This window comes from Hypomesus nipponensis, chromosome 2, assembly GCF_054491055.1.
Source record: "Hypomesus nipponensis isolate SF chromosome 2, ASM5449105v1, whole genome shotgun sequence".
Lineage (NCBI taxonomy): Eukaryota > Metazoa > Chordata > Actinopteri > Osmeriformes > Osmeridae > Hypomesus > Hypomesus nipponensis.
Genome location: NC_140362.1, coordinates 7742537 through 7763033, shown reverse-complemented (window position 1 = coordinate 7763033; position 20497 = coordinate 7742537). Strand labels below are relative to the sequence as shown.

Genomic DNA, 20497 nt, shown 5'->3' with positions numbered 1-20497 from the left:
TTGCCAAACTACATTAAGTTTCTGCTGAGTTTGGTCATGTCAGCTGGGAAAACGGCGGCCTGAAGAATTCATTTTGGATAAACTATCCCAAAATGTGTGCCCACAACATCAGCCCCATTCCTTTGTATCTGTGTGGGGTTTTTAGGCTGCTGGTTTATGTCAGGGTTGGGAGAAAGTGAAGGAGTGTATTTCAGAACAAAATAAGTGACGTAGCACGTTTCTATCTTCCCCACTATTCCCTCCTGCTTTTTTTCCTCTTTCCCACCCCCCTCCCCCTAACCCTCCTCTCCTTTTGGTCTTGTTAACCTCATCATTGACTTGAACATTGGCAGCAGAACCTTTGTTCCCATTGTTCAGAGCAACAAAATGTCTGACTGAAACCATAGCTTCCTGCAAAATTGGTAAAATGTTAAATGTTGTACATTATGTACAATTATACTGGGAAAGTTTGAAGTTCAATTATGAGTTGTTAACAAGTGAGCACACATCACGGACACAAAGAATGAATATGAAACTCAATGTAGGGCACTATGCAATGTCAAGGCACTATGTTCCCTTTATACTGCCCTGTAATCCAGTGTGATCTGTTTTCCCAGCAACAGAGGCACCTACTGTTCCCCGTGTAGCTCAACAACTTGGGGATAAAAGTGCAGAGGATATGCAAATGAACCTCCAAGGCCCAATAGGATATCCTCAGAAATGGAAGGAGTGTAGACTACTGATTTCATTCTATTCCAGAGAAACTCCTTCAATTGTGAAAGGGCGCTGTAGAATTCATTTACAGTAGTGCTCAAACAACTCCTGCTGGAAGTAATCAAACTAACAAAATCAAGATTTTTTTTATTTGTAAGAAGAGAGAATCTTTAATAATTCATCTAGGAGTTTATTACAATGGGGAAGGAAAAGTTGAGTGTCCATTCCACAGTGTTCCAAACCAGTTTCCCAAGGGGTGGTCAGAGAACACCATATGCTGGCTACTCAAGGTACCATGCACAGAATATGGGTGTGAATGATAAACTGTTTAGCCCTTATCTGTACAATAAAATATTAAAAGTCCCTGTAAAGTGACCCAAAAATATGTGTTCTGAGTTTGTCACACCACAGGAAAATGTGTTCCGAACTACCCAGTCAAATTTGAATGATTAAAAAAATCAGCAAGTTACTAACAATCTAGAAAAAAATTGCAATTTTCTCAGATCTCAGATGCTGGGGGCATGTCCGCTGAGGTTGCTGAAACCACGCCCACTCACGTGAAAGGTGTTCCTGTCTCAACTGTCAAATACTGTTACAATAAATAGTTTAGACAAGGGGTTCTCAAACTTTTTGGGGCCAGGGACCCTTTACAGTGGAGAACATTTTCCAAGGACCCCCCCATAATCATAACACCCATTCAGCATACCCTTTGTGCTCTTAAATGGACACAATATCCTTGTTTTATTGGTGCAAATGGTCGCCATCTGTAGATTATTATATATGTTTTCACTTTTTGATGATACAGCGCAATAACTAATAATAGTAATAATACATTTATTAGTTTTAACAACAGCATGCAATGGAGTTGCTATAGTGTAACTACTCAGTGCCTCCATTGCATCATCGAGACATGATTTCAGCCCTGCCCAAAAAATCCTGAACATCGTCTTTGTAATGTGTTTAAGGAATACATTTAAAAAAAAAATATGTGTGTTGACCAAAAACTCGAAATTCACTTACAGGGACTTTAACCATCATACAGGTTTTGTAAATGTTCATAACACAAGCTTGGTCTACCTTGTGTTTTATATGAGAGCACATTATTTTTTTAAACATCTCTCTAATAATGCCAGGAATCTTTCTTTGTGTGTGTGTCCGCGTTAGTTTCCCGTGATTATCTGGAGAACCGAGGCACTCTGCAAACTTCAAGATTTTGCATGTGTCCTTTTCATAATCCAACGGAGTGCAGTGCTGCGATTGACGTTGTTCGGATCAGCGTTTATATATTTTTTAAACAATCCCCATCTTTTATGTGCCTTCACCCCAGCCCCTTCACACCAATTGGTCCTCTGGTCATCCCTCGCACCATCCGTGTTGCCAAATTGGCGACTTTCTGATTATTTCTGGCAACTTTCCAAATCCTCTTGGCAAGGTTTTTTGTTAAAAGCGACTGGTGTTATCATAGACTTATATATTGGTAGATAAAGATATATTGGTGTTATTGGAGACATTTCTGGTGTTTTGGAGACTGACATGACAGCTTGTATCGTTCTGCAGTTACTGTCCTCAATGAGTATGGGGGTTCCTGCATTCCAAGGCTGCGATTCGCTTTCCTATCATAAGATGTCGCAAGGGTATACGAGTCTTCGGATATTCAGACAAAGGTAATGTATAAACATACCTAATTTGTATAGTTTATGAGCAAAATGATCATAACTTAATTATACTAAGTGCTTTTGTGTCACATACATTTGTGTGTAGACAATGGTATAAGCGCAATTTTTAAGTCCCATTATTTTAGAGCCACAACAATAATTTACCTGAGGCAGCTGATGTGTACCGGCAGGCCAAGCGGAACGCGGCTCTGGCGGTCGCGGAGGCAAAAACCCGGGCATGGGAGGAGTTCGGCGAGGCCATGGAGAATGACTTCCGAACGGCTTCAAAAAGGTTCTGGACCACCATCCGGCGACTCAGGAGGGGGAAGCAGTGCTCTGTCAACACTGTATACGGTAGGGACGGTGCGCTGCTGACTTCGACGGGGGACGTCCTGGATCGGTGGAAGGAATACTTTGAAGACCTCCTTAATTCCACCAACACGCTTTCCGACGTGGAGGCAGAGTCTGGGGACATCGGGGGGGGCCCTTCTATCTCTGGGGCCGAGGTCGCCGAGGTGGTTGAAAAGCTCCGCGGTGGCAGGGCCCCTGGGGTGGACGAGGTCCGCCCGGAGTTCCTTAAGGCTCTGGATGTTGTAGGGCTGTCTTGGTTGACACGACTCTGCAACATCGCGTGGACATCGGGGACAGTGCCTCTGGACTGGCAGACCGGGGTGGTGGTTCCCCTCTTAAAAAGGGGGACCGGAGGGTGTGCTCCAACTTTAGGGGGATCACACTCCTCAGCCTCCCTGGGAAGGTCTATTCGGGGGTCCTGGAGAGGAGGGTCCGCCGGATTGTCGAACCTCGGATTCAGGAGGAGCAATGTGGTTTTCGTCCTGGCCGTGGAACAGTGGACCAGCTCTATACCCTCCGCGGAGTCCTGGAGGGTACATGGGAGTTCGCCCAACCAGTCTACACATGTTTTGTGGATTTGGAAAAGGCGTTCGACCGTGTCCCTCGGGGGCTCATGTGGGGGGTGCTCCGAGAGTACGGGGTACCGGATTCCCTGATCGGGGCTGTCCGGTCCCTGTACGACCGGTGCCAGAGTTTGGTCCGCATTGCCGGTGGTAAGTCAAACTTGTTTCCGGTGAGGGTTGGACTCCGCCAGGGCTGCCCTATGTCACCGATTCTGTTCATTACCTATATGGACAGGATTTCTAGGCGCAGCCAGGGTGTTGAGGGGGTTCGGTTTGGTGACCTCAGGATCGGGTCGCTGCTTTTTGCAGATGATGTGGTCCTGTTGGCTTCATCGGGCCGTGACCTTCAGCTCTCACTGGAGCGGTTCGCAACCGAATGTGAAGCGGCTGGGATGCGAATCAGCACCTCCAAATCTGAGGCCATGGTTATCGACCGGAAAAGGGTGGAGTGCCATCTCCGGGTCGGGGAGGAGATCCTGAACCAAGTGGAGGAGTTCAAGTATCTCGGGGTCTTGTTCACGAGTGAGGGAAGAATGGAGCGCGAGGTCGACAGGCGGATCGGTGCGGCGTCCGCAGTGATGCGGGCTCTGCATCGGTCCGTCGTGGTGAAGAAGGAGCTGAGTCGAAAGGCGAAGCTCTCTATTTACCAGTCGATCTACGTTCCTACCCTCACCTATGGTCACGAACTATGGGTAGTGACCGAAAGAACGAGATCGCGAATACAAGCGGCCGAAATGAGCTTTCTCCGCAGGGTGTCCGGGCTCTCCCTTAGAGATAGGGTGAGAAGCTCGGTCATCCGGGAGGGGCTCAGAGTAGAACCGCTGCTCCTCCGCGTCGAGAGGAGCCAGCTGAGGTGGCTCGGGCATCTGATTAGGATGCCTCCTGGACGCCTCCCTGGTGAGGTGTTCCGGGCACGTCCCACTGGGAAGAGGCCCCGGGGAAGACCCAGGACACGCTGGAGGGACTATGTCACTCGGCTGGCCTGGGAACGCCTCGGGGTCCCCCAGGAAGAGGTGGTGGAAGTGGCCGGGGAGAGGGAAGCCTGGGCCTCCCTGCTTAGGTCGTTGCCCCCGCGACCCGATCCCCGGACAAGCGGAAGATGACGAGACGAGACGAGAGACAATAATTTACAATGGTAGATTGCAAATAAGATATGTTTTGTAAAGCAGATAAATGTAATTAATAAACAACTTGTTTATGTATTCAAACATGGGTCAAACTAATTAGCCAATAAAATCACCAATGAAAATTGTCAATCTATGTATGTAAGGCGAATTAGTGTATACTCAAACTATGGGTTGAGATCAGTAGGTCTATTGAAGGAGCTATTGAAATTGCCTCATAAACAGTCAAGGGTCTGATAGATACAGTTATCCTGGCAAAACAGTTATTGTTCTTTATTTATTGACAGGGCATGGTCCAAGTATTGCCTTATTAGAGAAGTGTATTAGTTTGGAACTTCTAGGCTAGAAGCTAAAATCTCTGCTTACTTTCCCGTTTATCCTGCTCTCAAATGTTTGCTCCCTGAACAATAAATTGGACTGTGGCTTGTGTGTTTACATCAACACGAAATGGTGCAAAAACTGCTAGTTTCTAATTAGGCTACTGCTCATCGCTGGTGGAGCTTATGACTGTCGTGTTCACACTTGTAGTTCGGTTCTCTTGGATCTCTTGGTCCGGACCAAAAGAGAAAGTATAGCCTACATTTAGTCCTGGGAGCAATCGCATCAAAGTTAGTTTTCATCGAACCCTCAAGTAAAGTTCCCATCAAGAGGTTTCCCAATAGCTTTGTCAACATTCAGGGTAACCCTTCCTTTTACAGTCCCTTAAGTACTAGGTATTTACATAGAAAGCAAAGGGTATGTTTTGTGTTTTATTGGGTATTATTGATTGGTACCAAGGAGGTAAATACCTAGATATTTTGAAGTATTTACCCATTAACTAAATACTAACCTGCTGGTCATTACTGGGTATGTTGTCTGTATTATTGGGTATTACCGATTGGTACCAAGGTGGTAAATACAGAGATAATTTGAAGTATTTACCCATTAACTATTACTAACGTGCTGGTTATTACTGGGTAATTTTCACTGGTCCTAATTAGGTAAAGACAGAAGACAAAACTTAAAATTTACCTGGAAACTTATAAATATTACTATTTAAATACCGCTGGTAGTAAGTTGGTATCTACAGGAGATATATATGGTTATGGTAAATGCCACTGCTACTAAGTAGGTAAAGACGGCCAAGCTCCAGCGGAATTACAAAAAAAATACTCTACTATTACCCTGCAGTTACCTAAGGTTAATGTCGGTAACAGTCCACGTCTAATGAGAATATAAGATAGTACTTTCCAATAAAATACCTTTTCTTATCGATGATGGCCTCATTTACTTGGATGGTATACCTAGCTGTCTGACGAGGCTTGCTAGCACAAGCTGCCTGATAATGTTTTGCAGCTTTTTGGCACATCAGGTGTTTACTCATTTAAGTAAGCTCCCTGAGTTGCTGAACCTGCAATAGAAAGCGTTGACCAAAAGGAAGATGACCTACTCTTTCTGTGATCCAGCGCAGCGTGTGTGTGTGGAGGGGTGTCTGATAAAAAAACAAACAATCAACCTGAATTAAGTACAGACTATTTACCATCATGTTCTCACATTGCCATTGACAGTTTATTCTATTGTTTCTTTTTGGTCCATTTAGATTGTTAATGTTGTCAAGTTAAAGGTTTTAATTTTTGTTATAGTTATAGCAAAAATAATAATGTTTACTGTGACTTGTTGTTGGCTCTTAAGTGAAGCGTAAAGTTAGAAACTAAACCAAACATAAGAACCACCCCACCCCCCCCAAAAAGGGTTGTACGAGCTCGTAATGCCACCCCACATAACAGGTTTTAGATTACATATGATATTCTAACATTTACCAATATATTTGGCCTGACATGGCACCTGTACACACCAAGACCTTAAAGCACTGAGTTATGACAAACCTGCAGTCGTGAAAAATCCAGAATTCAAAAAAAATCTGTGGAGCTGTTTGATGCTGTGTGCTCTGTGTGAAGAGACAGAAAGGGGGGCTAGTCAAGCTCTTTTGGTCCTGGAGCTGACATGGATGGGTGATGGTGAGTGGCAGTGGGAGGAGAGGGACTGGACGGCAGGCCCTCAGTAAGGATTCACTTGGTAATGCACGTCACATCGATGATCCTGAGCTGAAGGAGAAGTTGGGAACAGGGTCAAGCTCCTAGCTAGCTCCTCATCCTGTCAGGGTTGCATGTCACCCTGCTAATAGGCGAAGCCTGCCTAGGGCTTGCGTCCAGGAATAGGCCAACTGAGATGACTCTCTTTAAGTTTGTCTCTCTCTAACTGTCTCTTGCTCTCTTTCTCTCCCTTATGCACTCCTACAAACATTCTCTCTCTTCCTTACTCTCTATCTGTCTGTTTGTCTGTGTCTTTCTATTTATATCACATTAACAACACTTTTATCAGTTGGTTATCAGTTATGTCTCCTCCTAGTGCACACTTCTCTGTATGGAATCCATTGATGAATGCAATGCCTGCAACCAGAAAGATAAGGCATCTGTTGTACCTATGGAACTCACAAACATTCACAATTCCAACAAATACCATGGATGGAAAGGAAATGACAGAGATGCCACAATGTCTTTCCTGGCAATCCCAAAAGTCAATTTGCAAAAGAGAGAAGGGACTCTCCCATTTTCTCTCCCTTCCTTGTTCTTCCTTGTGTTATTAGCATCAGTTCCGAGTGCACATCTTAATACAGATGCATTGTTAAATACTCCTAATTGAACCAAAGGAAGTTTAATGTTCCATCCGTCAAGTGTGTGTTGTTGAGCGGAGATTCTGTATGTTTTTATCGTAGTCAACAACTGCCACTACACAGGCCCACGGTTGGAAAACAGGAGCTTCACTGTGCCATAATTATATACATGGGCACAAGACGAGACAGCAATTGAATAGAACAAGGTCACAAAAACAGTCACTTGGTGTGGCCTTAGTGCTCCATCATCAGGGGGACATCAATAGCATCCCAAGCAGGTCCACAAATTAGAGGGCCCCTGCATGGGAGAGGACATCTGGGGGCTTGTATAGCCACCAGAGGATTAGCAGCGGTTCAAAATCTGCCACAGAGGGGATAAGTGTCAGGGGCAGAATAAAGAGCAAGAGGGGGATTAAAGAGCTTCCCGACACTCCACCGACACTTATGAAGGGCTTAACCAAGCTATGGATATCCTTAATGAATGGATGGGCTCACTAGGGGTTGTCTTTTTTCCTTCTTGAAAATCATGTATTCCGCAAACACATGAAAACGCAATGAGGGGCAATGGGCAACGTCTGGCCACAAGGCTGTATTCATGCTGCATTCCTGTTTAAACATATCAACGGTAAACATGTTATTATGTTAAAATCAGTCTTTCTCTCTTAATCCAAGAAATGATGAATTATTCATATCTGGTTGTGTGTTGAAAATTCCAAGGATCTATTGGATATATTTTGTTCAGTGAACATGTTATTCATCCCACAGTGTGAGTGGATCAAACCCTGCATTCAGATGGGCATGCTCTGTTGTTGGACATCCTGCTGTGTCTGCCTGTCTGTCTGCTTTCTGGAAAGGAAGGATATGCATTCACTCGGATAAACACTGCTTCCAGAGGGGAACCGAAGACCCACCAGAGAATGTAAATAACCAAGCAGTTCCAAAAGCAGAACAGCTCATAATCCAAGAAAAAGGTATCATTATAAGAATGCCTGGAAGCGAAGGGATTTCCTGGAAACTACGCCTGCCTCTGATAAAGACTTTTGTTTGTTTAGGAACATGGAGATATCATTCTCAGCACCAAAGAGCTTGAAGTACTGATGTGGACATTATCATTTAATAAAAGTGGTCTTCACTGTTGTTTGGTTTGAGCTGATAAAGTGTAAACTTCTACATTTATTTCCAGGCTTACAGTTCTTGTTGATAGATTATAGTACATGTTCAATGTTAAATTGGGAAAATAACTGTGTTGCATTTTATTTGAGGAGTCCACTAACAATTTCTAATGTTGACCTATTTAATATGTTGCTTAGAAAATCATTTTTAATTAAACTGTTCTTTAATAAGTTGATTTTATAAAATGTATGAAATAGTTTTATCTTTTGGTCACCTTATGGGGGCTGCACCATCAACAAAATGTTTAAACCCTCAATTTTGCTTGTCTGTCCAATAGTCATAATGTATTGGGTGGACTATAGTTTTATTTTATTTATTATTACCCCATGATGTTGGCTGAATCTTAGGCTGAAAACAGGGGCTTTGAAGATGTTTGTGTGTGTGTTTCACTCCTGTGTCCAGGCCCTGCTGTGTCTTTATAGACTGACTCCCTCTATTGTCTCTTTGCTCCCAAGGGACCAAGAGGAAGAGATGAGGGGGCTTACTTCTTGCAGACCGCTTATGAATAAGATATTGGGAAACTCCCATGTTGCAAGTGTTTACTTGAGACAAAAACTCAAGTAAATATGAAAAGATATTAACCCCAAAACTCAAGTTACATATTACTCATCAAAAGAGACAGACGAATCACATAAACCAAATATTGTGTTTCTGTTTCAATAGTCATGCTTTCATTCATTTACATATACACTCCACATCTACATTCCAATTTCTTTGAGCATATTGAGATTTGAATCAGACTACTGCACAAGGGTTTCTGTTTGCTGTGGGGTGGGGTGAGTAGGGGGAGATACATTGGTGTAATTAGTCTCATAATTAAAGGCAATAAACAGTAGCACACAGGGGAGATACATTTTCCATAAGCAGTTGTAATCACACAGCTTTGATAAGTGTGTCAATTTTCCCGGAGCTCTAGTGTGTACTGCACCATATTGGGCATGGAGAAGCTACTTCATATGTGTTGTATGAAGGTATGAAATATAACAAATATTAAAATCATGACCAAAAACAAAAGCAACACAAATTTAAACAATAAATAAAAATAGTTATTTGAGCTCTTAGTTCTCTGCGTTATCATTCAAATATTAAGATACATTTAAGATGGACCTTCATTATATATATTTGTGCTGCACTGGAGTGCAACTACTTGATTTCGTTATTCAAATGTTTCAAATGTTGATGTGCAACGGCTCAGAAAATGCAGGCCACAGGTATGAAGTATATGAGCTGAATTTGTATTAGTTAGCTCTTGTGTTATCTTTTGGTCATTCTGACCCATCAGTCATTGTGAACGACTGTCATATTGCAACAACTTTACCGCAAACAAAGTGAAGCATTTTCTTTTAACTGTCGGGCTGTCTCAGACCCCCCACATCACGAAGGTTAAAAGAAAATGCTTTTTATTTGTTTTTGTATTGGGTAAAGTTGTCGCAACACAACGATGGTTCATGTGACACAAATGCAGCACAAGGGTTAGGTCATTATCACTGTCCAACATCTTACCCCCAGGGCCTCTCAAATGCCAGGAATTTCCATAGCTTTGATAGGCCCAGCAAGAGTTCTTGTGGCTGCTGTACACACCTGTCTCTGCAATGGAGGCCCAGAATAGATCACTTAATTTCACAACCACAAGTTGTGAAACCAAAAGTTCACAACCAAACTCTTCTCATTCCCCTTTGGAAGGATTTTACAGATGTGACTGAGGGAACCTGATTTTGTTAAAAAAGGATGTAAAGCCAATGATATCCTTGTTAATTGACTTTACATGTCACCATGCTGCTGACCCAGATGGCTGTTGTCTGCCTCCCACTCATTACTGGTGTATGAGTGGTAAAACATCCACAAGGTAGCAATCACCAATGCCATGGCACTATTTTTTAAATAATTCCCAATACTCCTCTGTTTGGCATCAGCCTTGGTTTGTCAGAACACTGTTTGCCCCCAAGCCAACTGCCAACAGGCCATGTTTGGGTCACATTGGTCATAAAAGGAGACTTTTCTCTGTAATGTCAAATCAAGAGGCAGATTGTTGAAGATCATTGAAAACAGGCTCTAAAATTGTCATTCCAATGACCCTTGTAGTGGAATCAGGGAGTAAGACAGAATTTTTTTTTTAAAGGGCTCGAAAAAGCATTGATTCATGACTGTGTGAGATCTTGATGTTTGTTTTAATGACAGATATAGTTTTTGAAGGGCTCATCTGCAATGGAATGAGAAGAAATAAAGTGAGAGGAAGGGGGGAGAGAGAAAGCGACATTATGCAATTGTCAGACTACAATATCTCCTCTTATGTAACATTTACTAGAAAAGAGAACCTACTTTTGCTAAATAGAAATAGTTGCACCTGCTCTTTTTATAGTCAGTATTACATCACACCCATAATTTGTCAAATACACTGGCCAGAAGAACCAAAGATGAGTCAGTCAAATGAATCCATTGGTAGTTATTGAATCCATGAGCCAGAAATAATTTAAGTGACAAACAGAGCTGTTACATTTGCTGCAACATTCATGGTCACATCAGAGTTCACTTTCAAAATCACACATAACACCACACATTTCACAGTGCCTTTCCCAGAGTCTATATCTATCTTTCACTTTCATAGCTTGGCTGTGTCCCTCCTGCTCGCTTCCCCTCTCTCTCTCTGTTTGTCTTTTTTTCAATGTCATAATCCTATCTCCAAGAGTCTGAGAAAGTCCAGTTGGGGGAAGAATATTTAGAGTAGTTTCATTACATCCTTTTTATGTATATGTGACCCAGACCAACCCTGGACATCAGGACTCACTAGTTCAAACAAGTTATGTGACTCCATGGGGCTTGAGACAGGAGGGGTATCTGACCAGACTATTGTGTGACTAAGAAAACAAGACCATGCTGAGACAAGCAAGGATTGGACTGGAAAGTCGTTTGAAAATACAGAGCACAGGCAACAGAGCTGTGTCCAAATCAAACCTTCACCATTATATTCCACTTGTTGTCTATTCTTTTCTGACCAGTAGCCAACTACAATACATGACATGAACATGCTTAAATTACTGTAAGTTTCTTAGATGACTGTGTAATGAAATATAATTTCCCCATGTTAAATGAGCCCAGATGTTTATAGATTCATGGTAAAGGAACACAACCCTCTAAGGTGATTAGAGGCATGGCCTCAGTTCAAAGGGTATGGGGTATAATATATTGCAGAGAATGTTGTCAAATTAGGATTTAGATTATATTTAAACTTTCAGATAGCAACACTAATCAAAAGCTGGGCTAATCGGCAGTCCCATCTATCTGAACATCTCTTATCTTATGAACACAGTCAGTTCTCCCAGCGTTCATGAAAAAATTAAATTGCTAAAATTAATCTATTGGTTAATCTTCATTTCCCAATGGGAAAATGTGTCCAAACTTTTGACTGGTACTGTATATAGAAATATATTTGAAAAAACATATCAGGGGGTAAACATGTTTATATGAGAATGGAGTTTAGTCACAGAATGGTTTATAGTTTTAGGATAATATTAAGCAACCCATCAACCATAACCTAGCGCTTTGAGTGCAAGAAAGGTAGATTACAAATAAAAAGTATTATCATTGTTAACCCCTTAAAATATTGCAATCCTATACACAAGAGTGATTTCTGGTATAGAAATGTCTGCATGACACAATACTGGAGCTACATATTTCTTTTGTTGAACCACCTAAGATGTTAGCCAAAATGTTTTCCAATGTTTCTATATTAAGGTCAGAGATGTATCCATCAGTGCATGGGTATACATCTAGAGGGGGAGGGACTGCAGCATTCTCCATTGTAAATGTGGTATGGAATGAGACATAAGGTTAGGGTTAGCCCTAACCCTTATATGAAAAAACCCACAATAACCTTCCAACCTAGGATTTCCCCTAAAAGCAGGAGGACTTCTGCCATTGTCATCGCAACTGAAATGTAAGGATAAAGACTGAGGCCCTGTTTCAGTACTTTCATAAAAGAATAAGTAATTATTTGACAATTGGGAGATATACAACTTTACAACATTAATTTGTTTGCCATCCATGAAAGATTACCTACAATGCCTAAAGCTTGAATTAATTGGCTACTGGTTCAATAGATCACTAACAAAAAACTAGTTTCAAAGTTATTTGGATGTTAGTCAGGAATTGCATACTCTTATTCCAACATACATTCTTTCTCTGAAGGAGTGTTGTACATTACTGCTGTACTCTGTGACGCAGTAATGTAACGCGTTACTGTTGATAACTTCAGTAATCGCATTACAGTTACTTATGAAAAAATGTTTATCGTTACTTGCATTACTGCAATCTGCATATCGGGAGGAAAAATATAGAAAATGATCAAACTCCCCTTTACAGTACGTGTGTTTGCGCAACACTCGTCCTTTTGACCCTAGCGCCAAAATTCAAGAGGCGAAAACATAATGGCAGAGCCGCTTAGGACATTGTTTGAGGCATGGAAGTATGCACATTACTTTGTTTTAGTTGCGCAAAAGGGCAAGAACTTAACTGTACCATGTACATTGTGCCCAGGCCAAAAACACCTCTCCACCGCTGTGAACACAACTTCTAATCTTTTAAAACATCTTCAACGGCAACATGCCAACTCCAGATTAGTAAAAAGTTTGCCGTTACCAACACCAGCCAAGGAGCTACGACTGGACCTTCAACAACGGGTTACCAAATCAGAGTTAAACAGGCTTGTAGGAGCATATATCATTGAGCGTTGAGTTATGATGTTGTATTGTAAAGAAATATATTTTGATGATGCTAGTTGAATTGCTAATGCAGGAAATACATGGATGTTACCAGGATTTTATTTTCTGCTCAGTGGATCCAGGATTTGACATTATATCATATAACAATCACAAGTCTCTTTAGGAAATTCATTTGATCAGAGTAAATAATAGCACTTTATTGTGAAATTTACTGTTATTAGGTTCTTAATATTCCAAAAGGTTGACACTGAAATCAGCTCTTTTTTTAAATGTATTACCAGATCTGGCAAATATCTTCCCCAAACATCATTCTGTATGTTTTTGGTGTATAGTACTGTAGCCTTGTTATGCTTGACAACTTGATGTTCACAACTGTCAGCATTGTTGTATTAAAAAGCATAAAAGAGAGATATTGTGTATGTCCTCATTATAATAAGAATTTGAGTTGATTTGGGTATATATATATATATATATATATATATATATATATATATATATATGGTACATATATTGTTATTTGGCAAGTAAGTCATAGTGCATCTCAGGTGATGTTACGGAGTAATCCAAAACTAATGTAACTAGTAGTGTAACTAGTTACTTTCAACAGTGAGTAATCTAGTAAAGTAAAGCATTACTTTTAAAAAAAAGTAACTAGTAATATGTAATATATTACTTTTGAGTAACTACCCCAACTCTATGTATATATATATATATATTCTCATACAAACAATTCAAAAAATAAATCCATTTATGACTTAATTCAAGTTCACAGTCATGGCTATGAAAACTGTATCAACATTGTCCTCAGGAAAGATAGCTTTATCCCTCCAATAATTTATAACTTTAACTATTGAAAGAAATATTGTCTGATATCAATGTACAATAAGGTCTCCTTAATCAAACTCTTCACTAGTGTTCTATTACCCCTGAGTTCCAAATTAGTATTTTGATCTCTTATTAAGATTGGACACTGTTGAGACTTTTGCCAGGCGTCGGAGTAGCCTACAAGCAAGACATTCCTTTGGCTACTTCAAACAATTTTGTAATGATTTTGGTTTCATCATCAGGTTAATAGGTCTACAGTCTTACGGTTTAGTAAAACCTTCAATTAACGCCGTTGTCATTCTTGATTTCATCCGTCGCATTAAGGTGGTTGGCCAGCTCCAAAATCACCGCATCTTTGCCTATCTGGTCGTTTCTTCTCTTCTCCAAAATCAAGTCCTCCAAGCTCTGAAATTCCAGGACATGGATATTTTTCTCAGAAATGTGTAATTTCAACCTGTAAGGCTGCTTTCCTATACGAATCTCTCCACCGATTTTGAACTCGCGCTTGCCATACCTGCACCAGGCGGCAAAGCACTCAGAGTTTCTCCAGCACAGCTCTCTGTCTCGCACCCCAACATGCTCCATTGCGTGCTGCACCACCACCTCAGGAGGTAACGCACGGAATTTATAAAGCCCATTTACTATTCTGCCTCTTTTCCCTTGACTTGCGTCTGTCAGAAAGTTATTCTTTATTTCAGCCCGGTGCAAGTGGACTACTTGATAGCCCCCGACGTACACGGCCCAATGAGGATACTGGCCAGTGGCCAAAAACTCTACCAAGTCGCCGGGTTTGCATTTATTCAATAGGTTCTCCGGCGAAAATGTGGTCATATCTGAGAGCTTCAGATTTTTCTCGTACACGCACTCCCCTCTATAGTATACCAAGCATTCGGGCTCATTCCGGTTGTCATATTGCCTCTCTTCCTGGTTTTGTTGATCACTGTTGGGTCCATCAATATTGTCCTCCTGTTCGTCATCGTCGTTAGAGAATATGTAGGACACTCCGATCCGAGGGCAGTCATCTTTGAGCTCAAACCCGTTTGGGTCAGCGGTCGGAACTTCGGCATAACTTAAGTGTGTCAACTTTTCAACCTGGTTCCCCATACCACTTACAGGTGGACGGTAAGAAATAACTATCCACCTGTTCCAGGCGGAAGTGTATACACTGTAGTGGGGTGCGCTCCTGCCCGTATGTAGCCTACATTAGTAATTTCACCTGGAAATAACTCAAAGGCGAGGAAGGATTTTAATCCATAACCACATTTAAAACGACGGAAATGTGTCAGGAGGTCAAAGTGTTAACCTGTGAAGAGAAAAACAAACATTTTAGAAGAGTTTGACAGAATTCGCGTCAAAATAGGTGTAGGCTGTAGGATACACCTGTCCTCTTTGAGCTCAGTTAAGTGCATTAGCAATAGTCAGACTCACCCGCAGTTCTTGCCCGTAGGCTAACCCTAAATAATATTCCCGACAACGTTATTCCAGTTGCAAATAAAGAGCTGTTACGTTACCCGATGTGGTGTCAGGTGGACTCACAAACTGTATATGGACTACAGCCCTATTGCAACGAGACTCACTTCCACGGATGTGGTCGTTTAAAGTGACAGTGTCCAATTTATTTCCATCAACAAGTTGAACCAGTGAGACCAATGATGTCTTGTCGTTATGGTAGCCTATCCTGTTTAAGACAACCAATGATAAGCCTAACGCAATTTAATTCAAATCATCACCTTTATAAAAAAAAGTTCTACTGATACTCGAAGTGGGGATTTATATAAGTGTTTAAAACGTCCAATGTTTGAATGGTAACAACAATGTGTATGGTGCATATAGCCTATGTCTTATCTCTCTCTTTCATATAGGCTAAAGAAGGTTGTTACCTGATATCACATCACACCAACAGCTCATTCATGTTTTCATGTAGCCTGGCTGCCAGCCCAACATAGCCCCGTCCACAAAAAAAATTGGTTGGGAAGTTGGGATTGCTAGTTTTGGGAAAAAGTATGTCCCAACAGGAGCTGTTCGGACCAATCAAATTGTCAGGGCGGGCTTCATATGATGATGGACAGATGATCAACCACGTCACCAAAGAGCACTTGGGTTGAATTTGTTTTCAACAAACAACATATTACATTGCTCTGATTGGTTGTAGGTCTATCCAATTTAGAGAGAATAATTTTTTTCCGGGTTCGGTTGAAACATGCCCCATACTCACAGCCCAACGGAGCGGTTTCAGACTCATATTCTGACTAGAATTATGAGTATGACAACGTCAGGCTAGTTTTCATGTCAGTTTGACAGGGAAATGTATACTAAATGTCTAATATTCAGGGGCATTTCTTGCCAATCTGGCACCTCGGCGAGATTGCAAAAAAAATGAATGCCAGCTTCAGGGGAAATTCCACTTTGTATTTTACTATTATTTACAACCATCTCTCGATTTGTAAACAAAAATCCTCTCACTCATAACAAATAAACAAGAAATTACTTCATGTTTTATTAGTTTTACTTTTTACAATAACTAAAACAACATACCAATAATTTTTTTGATGCTTATATATAGTATATATATTTTTATATACGCCCAATCAGGGCTTTTATTTTATGCCCAATCGGCGCTCAACTGCAGCTTGGTGCCATGGGCAACCGCCTAGTTGCTTATGCCTAAAATCGTCCCTGCTGTATGCCTGTACATATAGAATGCTTGTACTTTTTGCAATACAAGAACGGTATTTGTTCTGTGATAAATGACATTATAACTGACAATGCTTAGCTTTAAGAGCTTCTTAACGAATCTCAGATTCGTTAAGAAGCTCTTGACGCTCAGAGCTTCTTAGGAGCGTTCTAAGAACGCTCTAGAACGCTCTTAAAACGCTCTTAAGAAGTTCTTAGTGTCAAGAGCTTCTTAACAAATCTGGGAAACCCGGCCAATGTCAGCTATCTGAGTCAACAGCTGATCTAATCTCACATTCAACAGATCCTCATGTAGACAGAGTCATCCAGACAGTCATTGCAATATTATTAAGTCTTTCTGAATTTTAACTGCCATTTCCACTGCATTCCGACACCTAACATTTCATCGTATGGCCCAGAACTCTGCTTGCCTGCCAGCCAGCCTGGTAAAGCAGAAGAAAGTTAGTGCTGCTCTTCAAAGAACAAACTACAGGTTTCATCTCCAGAAAGCCACTGTAGTGATGAGTCCTTAGGTTTACCAGGCAGCTATCTCCAGGATAGATGACAAATCAAAAACATTGGCTTCTGGCTGCTGCAGGCGGAATAACAATGCATTCTGCTTTGTTGACCTACCAGGGCACTATATCAGAGACATCAAGAGAGACCTGGCAGTCTGTTTGTTAAGGTGAGCAGAGGGGTAGGACCTAAATGCACGAGAGATGCGAGGCATTTTGGGTTTATTATCAAACCGGGAAACCAGTTAGGGTACTCAGGTGGACACAATGAAGCTAACGAGACAGGTGAAGACAATGACAGGGAAACACTAGGACAGGTCCAAAACCAAAAACTCAACCGCCTGGTGGTCCCACCGCTCAAGACCGCCCGGTCTCAACACAAGCTCTTCTCCTGTCTGGACCCCCAGTGGTGGAATCAACTCCCCACCTACATCAGAGACACTGACTGTCTCTCCACCTTCAATAAAAAGGGATTTACGTTCCGTTGCACAGTTTAGGAGGTTACAACGTTTTTGTGGCAAAAAGTGTCTTCTGTCAACGACGGGTACTCAATGCGAGCTTACGTCACTACGTCAGCACACGTTAGCAATGATGCATGGATACAACGTGATAGACGTTCTAGCACGCAAATTGAAGTTTAGATTATGAGTGAAAAATACCCCCCCAAAAAATTCCCAACCATTGGGTTTAGTTGAGGAAGCGATTTCGAGCGGAACTGCCATCTCGGATTTTTGATTTAGGTTGTGAAAGTCTTTGTAATTTGAGCGAGTGCGGGTCGCCCGTTTCTACCGCCAAGTCTTTCAGGCGACAGCCATGCTAGACAGTGTCATAGTAGTATTTTTTTAATTTTATAGTTCAATTTTACACGAAAAAACAGAGGGAAATGTTTTACCGATATGACTATTGTGAAGACAGCCAGGTGGTGAGATTTTAATGTAGGTTGATGAAAAACTTTGATTTGTTTGCTCCGTGAGAGCCCCATCAGCCTCCATTGACGATTGCGGCAGCTGTTGTCGATCTGCGTCTGATGAGTCATGTCATGTCATCATCTACCACTTGTCCGGGGGTCGGGTCGCGGGGGCAGCAACCTAAGCAGGGAGGCCCAAACTTCCCTCTCCCCGGCCACTTAGTTTGTGACTACAGGTGAGGGTAGGAACTTAGATTGACTGGTAAATAGAGAGCTCCGCCTTTCGACTCAGCTCCTTCTTCACCACAACGGACCAATGCAGAGCCCGCATCACTGCGGACACCGCACCGATCTGCCTGTCAATCTCGCGGTACATTCTTCTCTCACTCATGAACAAGACCCCGAGATACTTGAACTCCTCCGCTTGGGTCAAGATCTCCTCCCCGACCCGGAGATGGTACGCCACCCTTTTCCAGTCAATAACCATGGCCTCAGATTTGGAGGTGCTGATTCGAATCCCAGCCGCTTCACATTCGGTTGCGAACAGCTCCAGTGAGAGCTGAAGGTTGCGGCCCGATAAAGCCAATAGGACCACATCATCTGCAAAAAGCGGACCCGATCCTGAGGTCACCACTTTTTGAAGCCGTTCGGAAGTCATTCTCCATGGCCTCGCCGAACTCCTCCCATGCCCGGGTTTTTGCCTCCGCAACCGCCAAAGCCGCGTTCCGCTTGGCCTGCCGGTACACATCAGCTGCCTCTGGAATCCTACCAGCCAATAAAGTCCGATAGGCCTCCTTCTTCAGCTTGACGGCATCCCTCACTTCCGGAGTCCACCACTGGGTTCGAGGGTTACCGCCGCGACATGCACCGACCGCCTTGCGGCCGCAGCTCCGGTCAGCCGCTTCGACAATGGAGGCCTGGAACATGGCCCATTCGGACTCAATGTCCCCAGCCCCCCCCGAGACATGATGTCCCCCCACCCGAAGGCGGAGGGAGGCTACCCTCTCGTCCACCGGGGTGAACCCCAATATACAGGCGCCGAACCGAGGGGAAACAAGTATTCCCACCCCAGCTCGACGCCTCTCAACAAGGGCAACTCCAGAGTGGAAGAGAGTCCAGCCCCTCTCAAGGAGACTGGTTCCGGAGCCTATGCTGCACGTCGAGGCGAGGCCGACTATATCTAGCCGGAATCCCTCTACCTCGCGCACCAGCTCAGGCTCCTTTCCCCCCAGCGAGGTGACATTCCACGTCCCTAGAGCTAGCTTCTACAGCCGAGGATTGGACGGCCAAGGCCCCCGCCTTCGGCTGCCGCCCGTCTCACACTGCACCCGACCCCCATGACCCCTCCTGCGGATGGTGAGCCCACTGGAAGAGGGTCCCACGTTGTCTCTTCGGGCTGTGCCCGATCGGGCCCCATGGGAAAAGACCCGGCCACCAGGCACTTGCCATCGAGCCCCACCCCCGGGGCCTGGCTCCAGGGGGGGGGGGGCCCGGTGACCCGCTTCCGGGCAGGGGCAACTGAGAACCATTGTTATTTTTCTTCATGGTAGGTTTTTGAGCCACGCTTTGTCTGGTCCTTCGCCTGGAACCTGTTTGCCTTGGGTGACCCTACCACGCGCATAAAGCCCCTGGCAACATAGCTTCCAGGATCACTAGGACACGCAAACCCCTCCACCGCGGTAAGGTGGTCACTCAGGGAGGGGGCGTCTGATGAATATTTTCTTAATTTTGTACCAGGGTCAATTCTACATCAAAATGGAGAGCAGTGTTTACAGGTATGGCAATAGCGAAGACAACCAGCCGGTCAGCATATTTTTGTGATTTGTGTAAAACTTGGAATTTGAGTGAGACCGCGTCTTGTTTTGACGTTAGCCTCAGAGTCAGACTCAGCTGTGTCTAGTAAGTAGGCTACTGCCTTCAATGCCACAGCTGAGCTATGGATAAACTTTATTATGTCAAAAGAAACATTCTCATTTCCGGCGCTTTCAAACAATCAGTGAAGTGTGGCTAGCAACAGCAGCTAGCTTGCCTCTACCAAACTTCTTTTGAATTAGCCATGTCCCCCTAAATTAATGTCAAACTTATTTAAGTTTTGGGGGGCATATTTATAGTTGGCAGACAATACTGTTTGAATCGCAATTCCATCTGAAATACTACCAGTGACAACGTTGTTACAGTAGCTTGTTTCAAAGAGGGTTCGCTTGTTTCAAAGGGCGTTCGCTTGTTTCAAAGGGGGTTCGCTTGTTTCAAAGGGGTTTTCCTAATGAATTATGCAATAAGAGTGGGCTAAATGCTGGAAAATATCACGAGAAGGGAAAACGGACCCACCTGCAACCGACGCAAGCAAGCACACCCTACAGTTTTCCCAGAAATTGTACCCTCTCTTGTTGTTGCTTGTTTGTCTACAGACACACTTGCACTTATAGCGGTTCATGTTGTTTAATTGTAACTTGTTTAACTACATGCTCTTAAGGTTCTTCCCCTGTTCACAATATACACATCTGCTTCAAGTTTTGGCTACTCGCAATGTTTTAGGGCTATCTTGTTGTTATTATCAGTGACCTATGCACTTTGTAAAGCTCTCTCTTGGAAGTCGCTTTGGATAAAAGCGTCTGCTAAATGAATAAATAAATAATAAACTAAAAGT

At 42.9% G+C, this 20497-nt stretch overlaps 1 protein-coding gene across 1 annotated transcript; it reads right to left on the bottom strand.

The window, feature by feature from the left end:
• Positions 1–13007: 13007 nt before the first annotated feature.
• On the bottom strand, positions 13008–15314 carry LOC146300635 (protein LRATD2-like). Its single transcript, XM_084669266.1, has 2 exons — positions 15184–15314; positions 13008–15058 (listed from the first exon to the last, which is right to left on the bottom strand). Exon 2 carries the CDS (start codon positions 14857–14859, stop codon positions 14035–14037), a length of 825 nt encoding a protein of 274 aa, XP_084525392.1. The 5' UTR covers positions 14860–15058; positions 15184–15314; the 3' UTR covers positions 13008–14034.
• Positions 15315–20497: the final 5183 nt, after the last annotated feature.

Excerpts from the sequence above, each read along its gene's own strand:
- LOC146300635 (XM_084669266.1), bottom strand. The coding sequence starts at position 14,859 with ATGGGGAACCAGGTTGAAAAGTTGACACACTTAAGTTATGCCGAAGTT.